We start from the raw sequence: 17,474 nt of genomic DNA on the forward strand, positions 1-17,474 counted from the left end.
AATTATATGAATTGGTATTTTATATTATAGTTGAGTTTACATAAAAAAACAACAATTTTCTAAGAAGTTAATTTAAAGTCAATGGGGAAATCGATTGCGCAAAAACCGTAACAAGCTACAACACTAAATGGCTGAATGACTAAGTCCATTGCCTTACCTTAGCAGGAGGCAATTTAAAAAAATAGCAAACAAACATTGAAAATGGTCGGCTGAAATTTCCAGTTTGGCACGTGAATTAGATCGTTTAGTTTTTATTTTCGTTGGAATCAACAAGCCACCGTCAAGCTGGGTGCCAAAACGGTGGACAGGTTCCTGAGTTTAGCAGACGATAATTTTGTTGAAGATGTAAAAGACGATCTAAAATGTTTTATAGGCGAAAAACGAGTTGACAGGTAAACAATTTTTGCTTTATTATTATTTTCTGCAAATTCTTTGGTCTGAGTTGTGTATCTTTTATAATTCTCATCAATTTAAGTGCACGATGAAAGTGCTTATTAGATATGTTTATTTCATATACCTTTGGTGCATGTACGTTTCGTTATTCGGTTGTTATTTTCAAGGTTAAAATCCGTCAAAGATGTACGTAGGTAGGTCGCGGATTATATGGAGCGAGACAGCGGTGCGGACCGCTAATAAATATTCATAAATGATCTATTAAATTGCTCAGATCACCATACGAGATTCCGTGCGGACACGCGACTACGTATTTTTTTTCTCGTATTTGTAATGGTCTTTTATCGTTGTACTAGATTTCAATGAGAAATTAATTAGATTCCAATGAAAGTAAATAAAAATATTTTCTAGTTAGAGGACATTATATATATGATTTTACTGAATGATTTTCTACTTAAATGGCCCAGGCCCAAACTTAATTTTTTTCATAATATAACTGACAATATTTTTTTTACAATTTATATTTTCACTGACTAGCAATTGTTTTTTTTTCCCACCCAGCATTTTTTTTTTTACAGAAAATGTTTTATTTTATATGTATTATTTTATTATAAATTAATCATACAATATAAACTAAACATGTTCTGTTGTTAAATTTGTCTCGGTATATTCTGTATCCCTGTGTTTTCAGCATGTCTATAATTATCTGCTCCAGTTACCAACCAGCTTCCTCAAGAATGGGGTCAAGGGATCAATTGGACACTTCTGATTAGTCTAATTGAATCACCTTTAATCTTGTTTCGCTTTCATTTACCACTTGTACTCTTTATTAATATGTACAGGGCTTAAATATGTTGACAATTTTTTTCTTGCTTAAACTTTTTTTACAAAATGGCATTTAAAATTAAAATTGCAATCATCATCATCTTCCTCGCGTTGTCCCGGCATTTTGCCACAGCTCCATGGGAGCCTGGGGTCCGCTTGGCAACTAATCCCAAGAATTGGCGTAGGCACTAGTTTTTACGAAAGCGACTGCCATCTGACCGTCCAACCCAAAAGGGGAAACTAGGCCTTGTCGGGATTAGTCTGGTTTCCTCACGATGTTTCCCTTCACCGAAAAGCGACTGGTAAATATCAAATGATATTTTGTACATAAGTTCCGAAAAACTCATTGGTACGAGCCGGGGTTTGAACCCGCGACCTCCGGATTGCAAGTCGCACGCTACAAAAAAAACGAACTTAAACTATCGTGAGACATATTTTAAAATATTTAGATCAGTACAGTTTCACTCACTATTATCGTGCCTGAGGAAGGATTCCCAAAGAATCTGAAACATGTCGCCAAAAGCGACTAAAAATAATAGTGAGTGAAACCGTACTGATCTAAATATTTTAAAACGAATTATCTTCAAAAAACGAGCTTTGATACACAAACACTTGTGAAAATTGAAAATTATCAACAATATACAGCAGTATAAAAACATATTTTTGGGCCATCCTGAAGGAATGAAAAGAAATAAAGTTATTAATAGCATAATGTAACTATGCAAACCTAAATTTATATCTTATATAAATAAAAAAATAAGATAAAAAATGTTTTTATGCACAGAACGAATACAATTGTAGTACATAGTAAGTACATATCACAAGTTACAGAAGAGAGTTGGTGCGTAACTAAATTGACATTCGGAGGTTCCAGGAGTCCCCCCACTAGGCTAGGCCTGTATCGCGGGAGACCAGATGTACATTTTTATGCCATGCGAGTTAACTAGAATAATATTTTTAAAATTGAGGACAAAAATGAGATTCAGGTTTATATACCTGGAATAAGATAAATGCAATTTCTGTTATTAGTTATTACATTATTGCTATTAAATTTGTTTCTAGGTTCAACTGTAGTTCCAATTATATTCCAATGATATTTAGTCTAATCTAGCTAGTTTTATATCTATTACAGTTATGTTATATAAATAATTCTTATATTTATAAAAATATGTAGGTACTTATTTAAATTACAAATATACTGCTTGAATTAATTATAAATATATATTGATCAATGTTACCTAGGTGGCCTCTGTGCTGCCGATCTTAATCAGCTTATTTTGGCATATGAAACAATTGTGCCTTTTCAAACTTTTCTTGTTGCTAAGAACCTACAGCAACCAAATGAAAGACAACTTAATACTAATAGTGTATCATTTCAGCGTGCTGGTGTTCCCACCGGTGAGCAACTACCGGCGCTTCCTGATCCACCGTTGTGTGGAGGAGTTGGGCTGTCCGGAGTTCGCCACATTCTCCATTGGGGTGAGAGACGAGCGAAGGACGGTGCTCTGTTTTAGGGAGAAGATACTCCGGTAAGTCTTGATGAGTTTTTTAAGATAAATTTGTTGCAAAGTGTGGTTATAAAAGAAACACTTACTTATTGCTTTGCGAATTTTAAATTTTTTTTTTTTAAAGGTATTTAAAAATCGAATTAGGTATTAATATTAAAATTTTAAATAAAAGAAATATTAGTAATTTTATAACACAAAATAAAAGTGATTATTGTACCAAAAACTCGTTATTTAACATTATAACGAATAAAAAAAAACAGTTACTGATGAAGTTAAAGTGACATCACAAAGTTTGTGGCTCCCCCTCCCCCTTGTCACAACTCGTCACATTTTCTTGACCCCCTCTCTCCCCCTAAACGTGTGATGTAATTAATGGATGATCCCCTATGAAAGGTTAAATGCATTCAAATTTTGTCATCACAAAACTTGTGGCTTGTTGTCGTCAGGAATGTTTTTTGCGAGTTTTTCAAAAAGGGTCTTGTATCTACACATACATACATATAATCCCACCTATTTCCGAAAGGGGTAGGCAGAGACCACGGATTTCCACTTGCTACGATCCTGACATACCTCTTTCGCTTCCTTCACTTTCATAACATTCCTCATACACGCTTGCAGGTTTAGGGTGCTCTTGACCTGGCCTTTCTTTAGGATTTCCCCGTTTTGAACAGAGAAAGTCCGCCGAGGTCTGCCCCTTCCAACTCTACTGTTTCTTCCTCTCTCATCTCAAAATACCTTTCTCAATTTTTCTTCTTTAATTTTTTTGTGACTATACCCCTAAGTTTCTAATAAGGGAATCAGAACTTTGTACAATATGATTACTTAAGCCATAGAGTAACTTATACTAGAGCGGTACTGTCATAGTAAATTTTGTAACCCCAGTAAATTCACTGCCATCTGTCGACACACTTTAAGAGGCCGTAGTCGATTTTGGAGCAAAAATGTAAAATTGATAGATTTAGGCGTTGAAATTATACACGTTTTGTTACGTAATATCTAAATAACAAGTATTGATTTCTATTAGCACGTCTTCTCATCTTGCCTTTTAAAAATAAGGTCGCGAGCGTGCGTCACCGGTAATGCATGAAGAGAAGGGGCAGTTTTTAAAAAATCATCAAAAAATCATGGTGGTAAATTATACAAATTGATGTATAAGAATAGTTTCAGCAAATGTTGTAGATTGTTTAAGTATCAAAATTATCCGTATCCGGCCTTCACCACTGGAGGGCTTCGTCACTTTTTCTTTAATATATGACATCTATTACAGTTTTTAATTTATATATAGTAGTGTGACTACTTTAAAAAAAAAAAACACAAATCAAAATATTTAATAAAATAATTTGATTTGTTCCCAAACTTGTTATCAAAATTACGTTGAAATTAAGTCGATTTTTAGAGAAATTGTCACTTGTTTTGAAGTAATTTCTGGAGAAAATTGATTTCGTCTAACATTCATTTACACTACTTCAAAGTCATAATAATAAAAATGTAGTCTGATAAACGTCAAGTACAGGATATGTGTAATACAAAATTAACATGTTTAGCAGTCCAAACTTTACGAAATTTACAAATAAGAGCGACAAAATCAGTGCTTTACGCGCGTTTACCTAAACGTCCATCAGAAAAGCAAACATTACTAATTTAGTGAGTCTGTTTTCAAAAAATTGATCTGATAAAAGTTAAGATAAGAAGACGTGCTAATAGAAACCATTACTTGTTATTTCAATTAGGTAACAAAAGGTGTAAAATTTCACGGACTAAATCTATCAATTTTACATTTTTGCGACTAAAATCGACACCGGCCTCTTAAAACTAAAAATGAAGATTTATAAAAATACGATAGAATATATTTAAATATAGATAAATGATTTTTTTTATTTGCATTAATTATTTTTATGATTTTGACCCATGTTCTTTCACTGATATGCGTTAAAATTGTTAAGTAACAAACGAAACCGTCAACGCCATCTATACGACTGTAGGCCAAAACTAGTAGCGCCCTCTGAACGAGAATATAATGTTCTTGATTTTCGAGGCACGTTTTTTCCTTAGACTGTATCCATCTATTACGGAGTTATATCTATCTTTGCTTAAGCCTTTGACCGCTTAAGACGTGTCAACAAACGCGAGCGGCTACCACCCACCCAATATCAAAAATTATATAGAAAAAGCCCTCTTTATGCAGCAGCAAATGCAAAGAATGGCACAAATGCTGTAACAACTCTTTGTTTTTCACCATGGTGCAATAAATGATTGATTGATTGATCAACCTTCGTGCAAAGACGTGTCGTTGAAAGGGTAATGATGATATTGATGATGAGTTGCTAACTTGCTATCCTTTTAGCTACTCTGTGTTGTTTTCAGGGATGAAGCTTGTGCTCTGCCGACCATGGGATTGACGCAGACCTTACGCGAAGATGCCAACATATCACACTCGGGTAAGTTCATTTTAAAAGGTTTAAAGCAGCCATTTGACGACCGGTCTGGCCTAGTGGGTAGTGACCCTGCCTGTGAAGCCGATGGTCCTGGGTTCGAATCCCGGTAAGGGCATTTATTTGTGTGATGAGCACAGATATTTGTTCCTGAGTCTTGGGTGTTTTCTATGTATTTATGTATTTATATATTATATATATCGTTGTCTGAGTAGCCATAACACAAGCCTTCTTGAGCTTACTGTGGGACTTAGTCAATCTGTGTAAGAATGTCCTATAATATTTATTTATTTATTTATTATTATTATTATTATAATCAACCTGCGGCCCGCCGGGTTTTTTAGGTGGTCCGCCAGGTGAACCTGATATAGACACATCGGGGTCCCTTTATTTGACATAATTATTGAAAGTCATAATGTAATGATTGTCAAATTATCATTAGTCATAATTCTGAAACCGTTAATTTTTCAGGATTTTCCTCAGTTTATCCTATAGATAGGTTTGTTTTATGGCAATTCTGTAAAGTTACGCGTTTCTGAGAAAAACCAAATTATGACTAACGAAAATGTGGGCAAACAATACATAATGACTTAAAACTATATGGGAAACAATAGAGAGCTAATTAGACGCCTAGGCCGTTCATTAAAAGCCGGCTTCAAATGAAATGGCTGAAGAACAATCGGCCAAGTCATTAAGCGTAACGTGGCTGGCTGGCTGAACGTTGTGTAGTCATTAATTTAAACTGGACATTGATGAACTTATAAGGTTAGGTTTATTTATTGTAAATGTATTTATTCTCACACATACTCACGCTTACTAGGAAAGAAAGAGACGAATACTTTACAGCTTAGTTTCTAAACTAATCCACAGGTAACCTTTAGGAGCCTCATAGGTTGCCGCGTGAATATTTGGTACATATTCAAATTTACGTATAGGTATTGATTGACTAAATCTATGTAGATAGATATAGGCTATAGGATACGACGACCTTAAAATGTATGGCTTTACGAATGAAATTGTAATTCATTCATTCATTCATTTTTGCGCACATATAGTCAAGTGTAAAAATATGGGTGCACTCATTATACTCAAAAACATGTCCCATAGCTCTCATGTCAGCGAATTAAGATCTATGGGACATATTTTTGATTAAGTTGTATCCACCCATATTTTTACACTTGACTGTACATGAAAATAGATAAATATTAACATAACCCAGATCATTAGTTTGGCGCTATTGGGAAAAAATCTCAGTATTGAACGTTAATAAGTAATAAGAATAACAAAACCTTTTTAGTATTCAGTTTATATACAATTTAATTGTTAACACCCTGATACTCTTGCATTTTTTTTTCTTTCTCATTATTGTTGTTATTGTTTTTGTTCTTGTTTGCACAAATAGCTCTGTTTAACTCTGTAGAAACTTTATTAAACATGATGTTAAAATATTTTCATTAAGGAAACTGTAAGTCTAGCTTTAAGAAAATTTCCAGTGTTATGTATAACTATAGAAGACTGTTTGTTTCTTAAATAAATAAATTATAAATTATATTTAGCACACGTCCTTAATTCATCGCTACGTCGTCACCTCGAAACTCACGGAGGGCCCCCACTTGGCCCCCACGCGGAGATTACTCACCCATTAAATTCGTTTTGCACACTGCACTCCAAAATTAGATGCCGCAGATTGCCGCATCATTACGTAGGTACTACTGTCCAAGTGCTGAGTAGAATGATGATGATTGACAAATTACATAACTTCGGACCTCAAACTATCTCCATACCAAATTTCGTCTGAATCGTTTTACCTGTTAAATTTTAAATGGACAATAGTTATTTACGATACAAGTGCGGAAAAGAGGAAATTCGAAACGAGTGGCGATAAATTAAAACACGACCGCAGGGAGTGTTTTAAATCGACACGAGTTGCGAATTACCTATTCGCACGTGTATCATACAACGTTTTACAGTACATATGACCCTTTAAACTTTCGACACATGCACGAAAAGTGCTCTTTTACGCACTAGTGCGAGAAAGTAGCACCATATGTACTGTAAATAAAATTTGCATTTAGTTGTATAGTAACTGATTGAATTATTAAAGAAGCTACAAAATGTGGCTTTCTATCGCAGAAGGGTATGTTTCAAGTGCAATATGGACGTTTCCATTTGAAATTCCAATAGAAATTCTGATAAAAATGTCCTTATGGCAGATGAAGCATTAGAATCCTTCTCTGATGGAAAGCCACATATTACCTATTTAAAATAAGTCTTGTAACGAAATAGATTTTGCACTTATAAGCACTTATAGGTAGATTTCGCAAAAGCACAAACCCGCGATACATTGCGCCAAAAACAATTCCTCTATTAGCTAATCGTAACGCGTAATTCAAGAGAACTGAACGCCCGAATGTTACACCAATTCAGTGCAATGATTATGCAAATTTACTAACTTCCTAAAACTCTTTATCTTCCTCAATCGTTCACCTAATAATCTACCTTAACCCCCTTGTCTTAGAGTTGGTTACAGAATAACATGATTGTGAGATATTCCGTTGAGAAAAATTGCAATGTGTCTTGTATTTATTCTTTTGTTATACGCGAGCGTTGTTTGCTCTTGGACGAATTGCCGTCATTATGGTGACACAAATAATTGGCACTGGTTGGATTACTTTAATAATCTTTAACAAAAAAACCGACTTCACAAAAGAGTATGCAAAATATGATCTTCATCATCATCACCAAATATCGCTTTCCGAGAGAAAAAAAAATCATTTATTTCAGAAAACATAGGTTCCATAATATGGTTAGTAACTCTTTACTTAAAAACTATGTTGGAATATTATTAAAAGGAAAGGAAAATTAAAATAAAATAAAAATAAAAATTACATTAAATTAAATTAAATTAGTTCTAATTAAATTAATAAACAAAAACATATAAGATGCGACCACCCCCTCCGCCGCTTCATGCATCCCGTGAACTCCTTCTCATAATATGCAGATCCATGAAGCGGCTGAGGACGGGCGAGTCCAGCCTGTCCGCGATTGCCATACGTCAGGATTTCTCCTGACATGTCAGGATTTTTGACGTTAATAAGCGCATTGTAATATGCCTACTTGAATAATAAACTATCTTTTCTCAAAACTCAACTAACCACTAGAATAGGAGTTAGCTAAAAATTTGGAGTTGGGCAGAGGAATGGGAAGAGGCGAGTTAAGGGGCTAATGGCCCATAAAAGGTTTTTGAATAAGGGATTTAAAGGGCGGGTTTTTGAAGAAATTACCGTCCAGGAATTGTCAGGATTTTTCATTAATTGAATCAGTCTGTCATATTGAATTTATTTATTTACATTTATAAGCATTACAGTTTAACCAAATCGCTTATAAACTAGCTATTACAAACTACGGTAGCATTACAAAAACAAATACACACATTGAAACACAATTAATTATTTACAAAAATAGGGTTATTAAATAAATTAAATTAATTACATTAAAATCATCATTATTATCATTAATTATTTACATATATCATCATTATAACAAAATAGTAGTCAAACATTATTTCGTCAGGTATTGACTCAGGAATACTGAGAGCTCTCTACCAAAACTACCAACACTATCCGCGAATATGTCGATCTGTGGGGCACGGATGGACAAGACATTAAGAAGCTCCAGTGCCCGAGCCGTGGGCGAATTAGCGGCGCGGCGGGTGCGCGCGGGGCACCCCGCGAAGAGGCGCGCCGGGCGCCGCGCGGGCAGCGCGCTCAGGCCCGGGGGACAGGGACGCCACACCGGGACGAACAGGCCGAGTCTCTCCAGTACACTCGGATTATTTACTGTGTTGTTTATTACACCATAGTAGTGCATTAACAACAACAGTTTCCGCCTTAGCTCCAGTGTGTGAAGCCCCACCATACCCGAGACGAAAAGCGAGGGATACAGGAGAGGGTAATATCCATACTGCCTCTTGTACAGGTGTCGGGCGAATCGTCTTTGGACTCTCTCCACCATTAACTGGTATTTTTCCTCGCTGGGGTAAAATACCAGTTAATGGTGTGTGGCATATGTAGGTATGTCAACCCTAGTTACGGTAAAATACGCAATATCTCCAGGATCCTATTAGACCCTAATAACTTGGCTAGTTCCTGGCGTGTATTCAACAAATATAGTGTCTCGATAAAAAAAACTCGATTCACAAAGAGGATAAAGCGATCGCGGGGGCTCGCAGTCTTGATAAAAAAGATAGGTTACAAACAGCGGAGATTAGGGGGTTGCGAAAAGATTTTTCATGCCGATGGGAGTTTGAGAAACATTCGCAAAATGACCGAGACTGATCCGCAAATATACGCAATGGCAAAGGAAACGCCATTATCTTGCGCAACTCTGTGAATCTTCCGAGACATTATCTTAATATTACGCCGTTATTAAACTTCTTGCCTCATTTGTTCAGTGAAATCTTGCGTTTTATAATGATCTTTGCTGGGAGGAATGTTAGCTAATTCTATCTTCCTTGCATGATGCATCACCTGACGTTAGACGTGTTTTTATAGTTCTTTGCATATATTTTATGCTATCTGTTCTTCTAAATTCTGTACTTGCTAAGTCAAAACTCTATAGATATTGTTTTTTTAACATGTCTGAATATCACTTAAAAGCTCTACCCACCTTTCGGGAATGTTAAATAATTCTTACTATACCTGCAGCCTGAAGCTAATTATAGCTTACGTTTTGTGTTGAGGGGCTTTCCGACAGTTCATCCTATATTTTGATTAATGTTTACGGACTACGGCGAATTATCACTATTAACGCTTAAAATTCCTACAGCTATCCATCATTCCTAGTTACATGACAAAATAACAATAATGTTACAGTCGCCATAAGAAATATCGGAGCGAACTCCCCGACGGCACATCAGTACTCTAAACACACAAAATGATAGAGACACAGTCGCTTCCCAGTTGTGATTCGACAATCTCCTCTAAAAAAGGCCAGACGCCTTTCGAATTGCCACACAAGTCCTTGGATTGTGTCGTGAAATTGGTACAAGACGGCTTATGTATTCACTTTAGGTGTGTAAAGTCAATCAATTTGATGCAACCGATTTATACACGCATTAACGTTGTAATTAGTTTGCCTTGCTACTGATAATATAGGTATACTAAAACGTTATATGCTGGAATGCGATTTGCTAAAACTAAGCTAACATCATTATCATATATTTTTTTATTTAAAGGAAACGTGCTGAAATGTGGTGTTTTGGCGCGAGAGTATTTCACCGCGACATACACTACCCGTCCCCCTTTAATTCATACAGTTAGTAAAAGACGGGTAGTCTGTCTCGCGGCGAGATACTGTCGCGTCAATCATCTGCTCGGCCTACTGACGAGACAAGAAAGATTTTTCTTACGACTTAACACCTCTTCTTAGTATACGGCCGTAGCAGTCGTATAGCACCACGTTGTAGGTGATAACATGGGTTTCCCGGTATGTAGCGAAATGCTTCGTAGAGGCAGAACGACAACGTGTCGTGATTAGCGCTGAATGGGTTAATAATAAAATGACTGGTAACTAGGCACATTCGCTCCTTGGTCGTGAGCCGACAGCCGACAAAGCCTTACCTTACCTGTCGCAATAAAGGCTAGACGCCTTTCCAATTGCCACACAAGTCCTTCAATCGCGTCGTTAAATTGGTACGAGATGGCTTATACATTCACGACGAACTGTACAGTCAAATTCATGCAATTACAACTTTGAATTTGTTGCACGCAATCAATTTTTGACACAATTTGGGTAAAGGCCTGTCGAGACGAGGACAATTTTTCGTCAAATCAGGCCGTGCGGACTCAAACGCCAATATATGCGAAAATCTGTCTGCGAAAGTCTGTCTGTCTGTCTTTCTGTCTGTGTGTTCCCTCTTCACGCTTAAACCGCTGAATCGATTTAGATGAAATTTGGCATAGAGGAGATAGGTTGAGTCCCTGAGAAGGACATAGGATAGTTTTTATCCCGAAAATCATCCCTTAAGAAAGTAAAAAGCGGGGTGGAATTGAGATAATTAATGAAGTGCCTGCTAATTTGTGTGCATAATATGCTCAAATTGAATGATTGCTATGAGAATTTTTCCAGGCGCTATACTTACTTTAGCTGCTGTTACTAAGTCCACGCAGACGAAGTCGCGGGCAAAAGCTAGTAATTCTATATAATCCTGAATAATAACATCTTCGCTTCCAGAACGAGAGGAATCCGAAAATTATTCAATAACTGCCGCAAATCCATAATCCCAAATTGCAACAGCCTTGCTACGTCCTTCAGATCATTAAATCGGTACCAAACTGGCTGTCCATACAAAATTCCGATGACATAACCGTGATGCAAGCGCCGGCAAAGTGGAATGATCGGTCGCCGATGTGGGACGCGAAAGAGAAAGTAGTGCGGCTAGATTCGAGATCCTAAGACTATTGCAGTCGGTTAATGGTTCGGAAGGCTGATAGGATTGTTTAAAGTGGGTTCAGGGCACAGTGCAGTATCTACGCGGACAATGTGCTCAAAATGATCTACACTCATCCAGAACAAGTAAAGTGGGTCGCGGAAACTGCAGTCTCTGTTTGAGCTGAGCTTGATACCGCAGCACTGCAGCGTAGTAATTATCTACGCAGACGATGTGCTCAAAACGATCTACACTCATACAGAACAAGTACGGTTGGGTAAAGTGGGTCGCAGAAACTACAGTCTCAGTTTGAGCTGAGCTTGATGCCGTAGCACTGCAGCGTATTAATTATCTACGCAGACGATGTGCTCAAAATGATCTACACTCATCCAGAATAAGTACAGTTGGGCAGGGGGGTGTCACTGCGCAGTTTAGGTATATTTGGCCGGCGCACCGCCCGGGACGGTGTATGGCAGTGGGCTGCCGCTCGGCTCGCACGATAGTCGTATCACGTGGCGCTCGCGCAAAATTGTAAATACGCAATGGCTTCGAAACCTAAATCGCGATCTAATCTGTATAAAAGATAATGTTCTGTTTACGTATGTCTGAATAAACGGAAGAACAAGGAAGCAGAAAAAACTTTTTTTTTAAATTCCGGACTATATTGACCGACATATTTTTAAAGGAATAAGTACTTCTGTGGCATACCTACTTCCGTGAGAATCAGACATACTATCTCCGGCTAAAAATTGTATGTTTACAGAATCAACGTTTGTAATTCCTACATATTTATCTTAAAAATAATAAATCAGTAGGTATAGGTACAAAAACTTGTCAAGTGACAACCCCGTGCCGACACTCGCAGCTCGGTCATAAAACTGCGGCGTGCAAAGAAGATTGACGGTTCGTGTGCGGTTATAAGTTTCAATTTTGCTTGCAGGCGGCGAGTGTAGGTATAATTTTATACCTAAATCTGGCTTTTGTGAACGAGTGAATTTTCTGTACGGTAGTACTATTAGTTATTCTGTGAGTTGGGTAAAGTGGGTCGCAGAAACTGTACAGTCTCAGTTTGAGCTGAGCTTGATGCCGTAGCACTGCAGCGTATTAATTATCTACGCAGACGATGTGCTCAAAATGATCTACACTCATCCAGAACAAGTAAAGTGGGTCGCGGAAACTGCACAGTCTCAGTTTGAGCTGAGCTTGATACCGCAGCACTGCAGCGTATTATCTACGCAGACGATGTGCTCAAAATGATTTACACTCATCCAGAACAAGTAAAGTGGGTCGCGGAAACTGCACAGTCTTAATTTGAGCTGAGCTTGACAGCAGCACTGCAGCGTAGTAATTATCTACGCAGACGATGTGCTCAAAATGATCTACACTCATACAGAGCAAGTACGGTTGGGTAAAGTGGGTCGCAGAAACTGTACAGTCTCAGTTGGAGCTCAGCTTGATACCGCAGTACTGCAGCGTATAATTATCTAAAACGATGTGCTCAAAATGATCCACACTTATCCAGAACAAGTACAGTTAGGTAAAATGGGTTGCGGAAACTGTACAGTCGTAGTTCGAGCTGAGCTTGATACCGTAGCACTGCAGCGTATTAATTACACTCATCCAGAATAAGACAAAGGTTGGGAAGGCTGATAAGCAGTTGGGTAAAGTGGGTCGCGGAAACAGTCTGAGCTTTGAGTTCAGCTTGATACCTACAGCAGCACTGCAGCGTAACAATGTATTTTTCCCCTCACTAGCTCGGAAAGCCGTCTTTTATCCTTTAAAACAAGCGGGGAAAAACGCATTTTATCCACTAGTGGGAAAAGTAATTTGACCTTGGATGGAGCGTGTTTAAGTAGCTTGACAGATAACAAAACGTAAAACGCTCATAATAATTATCATTAAATAAATGGTTTGAGAATCTAATAAAAATACCAAATGTAGCTTTATTTAATAATTTTAAGTCATAAACCTTAAATTTCCATAAGAAACGTTAGATTTTTTATTTATATAAATATAATTCTGAACGCACAAGTTGATTCGATGCAATTTCAAAACGCATCGTTGACATTTCATACGTCAGAACAGAAATGTCAACATTGTCAACAAATTTTTTACTTAAAAACACTTCTCACCGGCTCACGTAAAAATCAGAATTTCCAGTGTTTTCAGTTATAATATCGTAAAAAAATAAGTGATTCCAGTGATGACGATGATCTAACGCCTGTGGATGTTGCACTTTCCTCGCTATAGAGAGGGGAAAAGTTTTGTGTTACACACGGGTGCAATAGTAGATTGTGTCACAAGGGAGCAAAATGACATATTTACGGCGAGGGCGTACAATTGAATCCTAAACGAAGCGAAGGATTCTATAATAGAATCCTGAGCGTAGCGAGGGATTCTAACATAGAATCCTGAGCGTAGTGAGGATTCAAGTGTTAACGCCCAAGGTGAAAATAATTTTGCTACCATGTGACATATACTACTTTTCACATCACCTATGAGGAAATTACATACTTACATACATTAGGTTTCAAAGCATTATTATTTTAAGCAAAGATCGATACGGACAAAGTGCCAAAAATATGTATACACGACCTTAGTATAGTTACATACTTCTGGCACTTTGTCCGTATCGATATTTTCAGACGTGACTGTACTGACAAATTAAAAGTACCTATAGCTCATAATTATGTACCTAATATCTTTTCAAAAACAGCAGCAAACAACTAAAATGATACAATGAAAATCAAGTACATTATTTTTGTAGATTTTTCTGATAACAAATGATAGCTCTCACCCCTTTGAACCAAATCTTCGGAAGAACACTATGAAGACTGATATCACTTATATTTATTATTATTAGTGTCGTTACCGGGATGCTGCTTAAAACATCTGACACAGATGAAAAGGCCTATTATTATTGATTTAAACTAAGTATTTACAAATTTATACAGAATACAGAACCGCATAATGCTTTGTGAAATATTTGTACAAAACTTTTTAAATTGCATAGACAAGTATGGCTGCGTTTAAGGAGAGCTAAAATGTCAAAATAAAAATTAAATTATTGAACTAAAGTTTTTTTACATTTCTTTGTAAATATTACGCTAATTAATTAATTTACTTAATTTAAATATGATATTAATTAATTTAAAATACGTTAACTACATTTATTGTTTACAATTACAACAAAATATTATTTAAGTTAGAAAAATTGTATGCACGTAATCGATTATAAAGAAATTGTAATCGATTATATGCATACTAATTTCATGTCTTTGTGTCAATATTTCATACTGGCAACAAAATGTCCTTGAACAGAAAAGTGCCACTTTGATCCCTCCTAGCAGGGAAGAAAAGTTCCCTTTTCGAATAGGTGATGTGAAAATGTATTTTACTTCTAGTGTGTTGAAATACTCGCGGGTAAAATACAACTTTGCACCCTTGTATAACAAATAACTATTGTGGACAGGACAACACTAACAGTAGTTTAATTTTTATTTTAATCTAATTCTGGTTTCGTGTGTATATTCCATGCAACTTGTCAAAGGTACAAGGTCAAATCATTGTAGTATTTGTAGTAAATTAGATAAAACGCGTAGATAATCTGGTTCGTCTATGTGTACGAATACATACCTATTTCAAAATATCGGTAGTTGGTATGGTATTATATTGATTCTTATCGATCTTGCTTGATGGAAGGATGTTTTAATTTTCGGTCCGTGTTATTATAAAAAAACACCACTACTTAAATTTTGTGATAAGGAACATTTTCACCTGGCAGTTTTGTCGGACATCGGTCTTACGGTCTCACGATCCTCACTTGTAAAAATAATCTTTATTTCATAAACTTGTACTATGACGATGTGAACCCTGCATTCCTTACCAATCGTAGTTGCATTTGCAACAAGCCCATCAGCGCGGAAGTGCGACCTGCTCACCTCCGATGACATCGCCGCGTACAAGCCCAGGGCAATCCTACAGATCACTAACTTACTAGATGCAATATAACTATTAGTGTCCGACCGGAACTCGGTTTTCGCCGAAACCGAGTGTTCAGTTTTCCTCTAGTTTCGGTCGAAACCGAACCTTCGGCCAAAATATGATTTTTATGCATTAAAACTTCCGAAACCGACACTTCGGTCCAACACTAATAACTATAACAATTGACTAACTATGAACATGTTTGGCGACGTGTTGAGATGAGATTAAGCTTGTCACCAATCGCTGATATGATGACCACGACTCTTCATGAGTGAAACGCCAAAGATGATAACTACTGTAGGGTCTATAGGTCAACATAAGTGTCTACGATAAGTCTACCCGCCAAGTGGTATGTCATGTGCGTCGGAGCCATACATTTGCGCTGGTAATTCGGTTCAGATATACCGTAGACGAAATTTAATTTAGCATGAGAGCGCGACCGCTTATTTCAGTCGCTTACGTGCATTGCTTCTCACGTAAATTACAAATGTCAACCAAACTTGAGTTAGGAATAAACATTAGCTATTTAGTAGGTATACAGTTGTGTAGTACTTGTACTGTCCGCGCGCCAATTCCGTGCATTCGGAGGTCGAGGAAGTGGGGGAGGGGGGGTGTGCGCTGCGCTCGTACGTACAAAATGACACCACTCTGTCATGACGCCCAACATTCCTAACATTCCTGAGCCGTGCACGATATTCGCGCGCGCACAGTAGTAGTGAGGTTCGTGCGGAAGTAATTTATAAGTAAAAGAGGCTGAGACCGGAGCCGATTGGCCTTCCAGTTAAAGGCATCCAAATAGAGATTAAAAAAAGTAAAAGAACAGGAAACGGAGTCTGTCGGTGGTAGTCCCTGCGCAATCCTACCCGATTTTATGGGCTCTCCGGCGTGTAATGTCTCTTTATGAATTTAAACGTAAACTGACAGAGGCTTGCCATGAAGCATTTTATGTCGTGTTTATTTATCCTCTAGCATGATTCGCCGGCATTATGCAAAAGACGTATTGAATGTGTCAAATTACCAGTATTTATTGGCAAATTGGAATTAAAAAATGTGTCTGATTATTTAACATTAAAATTTTAAAAAATAAATAGAGAGTAGTCCCATTGCCGTCTTCCCGTTTATTCCCGTCATTCCCGTCCCTTGTTTAATGCCATCGTACACACTGTTGTTATATCAGATCATCTGTCAATGAACTCGATGATCAGTGTTTTGCTGTTAGTACAGTCAAGGTCATAAATATATATACAAAAATATGTGCCATTTTAACCAAAAGGGTAAGGGTAAGGGCAAAGATAGATATAACTCCGTAATAGATGGATACAGTCTAAGGAAAAAACGTGCCTCGAAAATCAAGAAAATTTGATTCTCGTTTAGAGGGCGCTACTAATATAGATGGCGTTGACGGTTTTGTTTGTTATTTAACAATTTTAACGCATATCAGTGAAAGAACATGGGTCAAAATCATAAAAATAATTAATGCAAATAAAAAAAATCATTTATCCATATTTAAATACATTTTATCATATTTTTATAAATCTTCATTTTTAGTTTGAAAGTGTGTCGACAGATGGCAGTGAATTTACTGGGGTTACAAAATTTACTATGACAGTACCGCTCTAGTATAAGTTACTCTATGATAAGGGTATTGTCGCTTGTCAGTAAGGCGCTATTTCCATATAGCTTCAATTAGAAATCAACCTTATCGACAAGCGACAATGTGGTACCTTTTGATTGAAAACGTCACATATGTGTACGCTCTTAAAGTCGTGTTCACATATTTTTGAGCCATTTGTCTGGATCGATATTTTTGCCTTCGACTGTACCTACTCCATACCAGATCAAGGAATTCATGGAAATATATTCCATGTTAAATTTCCTCTTCGTACCTTCATTCCATAAGAA

General features: G+C 37.0%; 1 protein-coding gene across 1 annotated transcript in view; it reads left to right on the forward strand.

Annotated features, from left to right (window-relative positions):
- Positions 1–173: 173 nt before the first annotated feature.
- The window catches only part of LOC134749228 (coiled-coil domain-containing protein R3HCC1L), a 62,894-nt gene continuing 45,593 nt past the window's right edge, over positions 174–17,474 (forward strand). The window contains exons 1-3 of the mRNA XM_063684153.1: positions 174–392; positions 2,598–2,747; positions 5,091–5,164. Of these exons, the coding sequence (XP_063540223.1) occupies positions 5,116–5,164 (49 nt within the window). The 5' untranslated portion in view covers positions 174–392; positions 2,598–2,747; positions 5,091–5,115. The remainder of the gene's footprint in view (positions 393–2,597; positions 2,748–5,090; positions 5,165–17,474) is intronic.

The sequence above is a fragment of the Cydia strobilella genome, chromosome 1, assembly GCF_947568885.1.
Source record: "Cydia strobilella chromosome 1, ilCydStro3.1, whole genome shotgun sequence".
NCBI classification, from domain to species: Eukaryota; Metazoa; Arthropoda; class Insecta; order Lepidoptera; family Tortricidae; genus Cydia; species Cydia strobilella.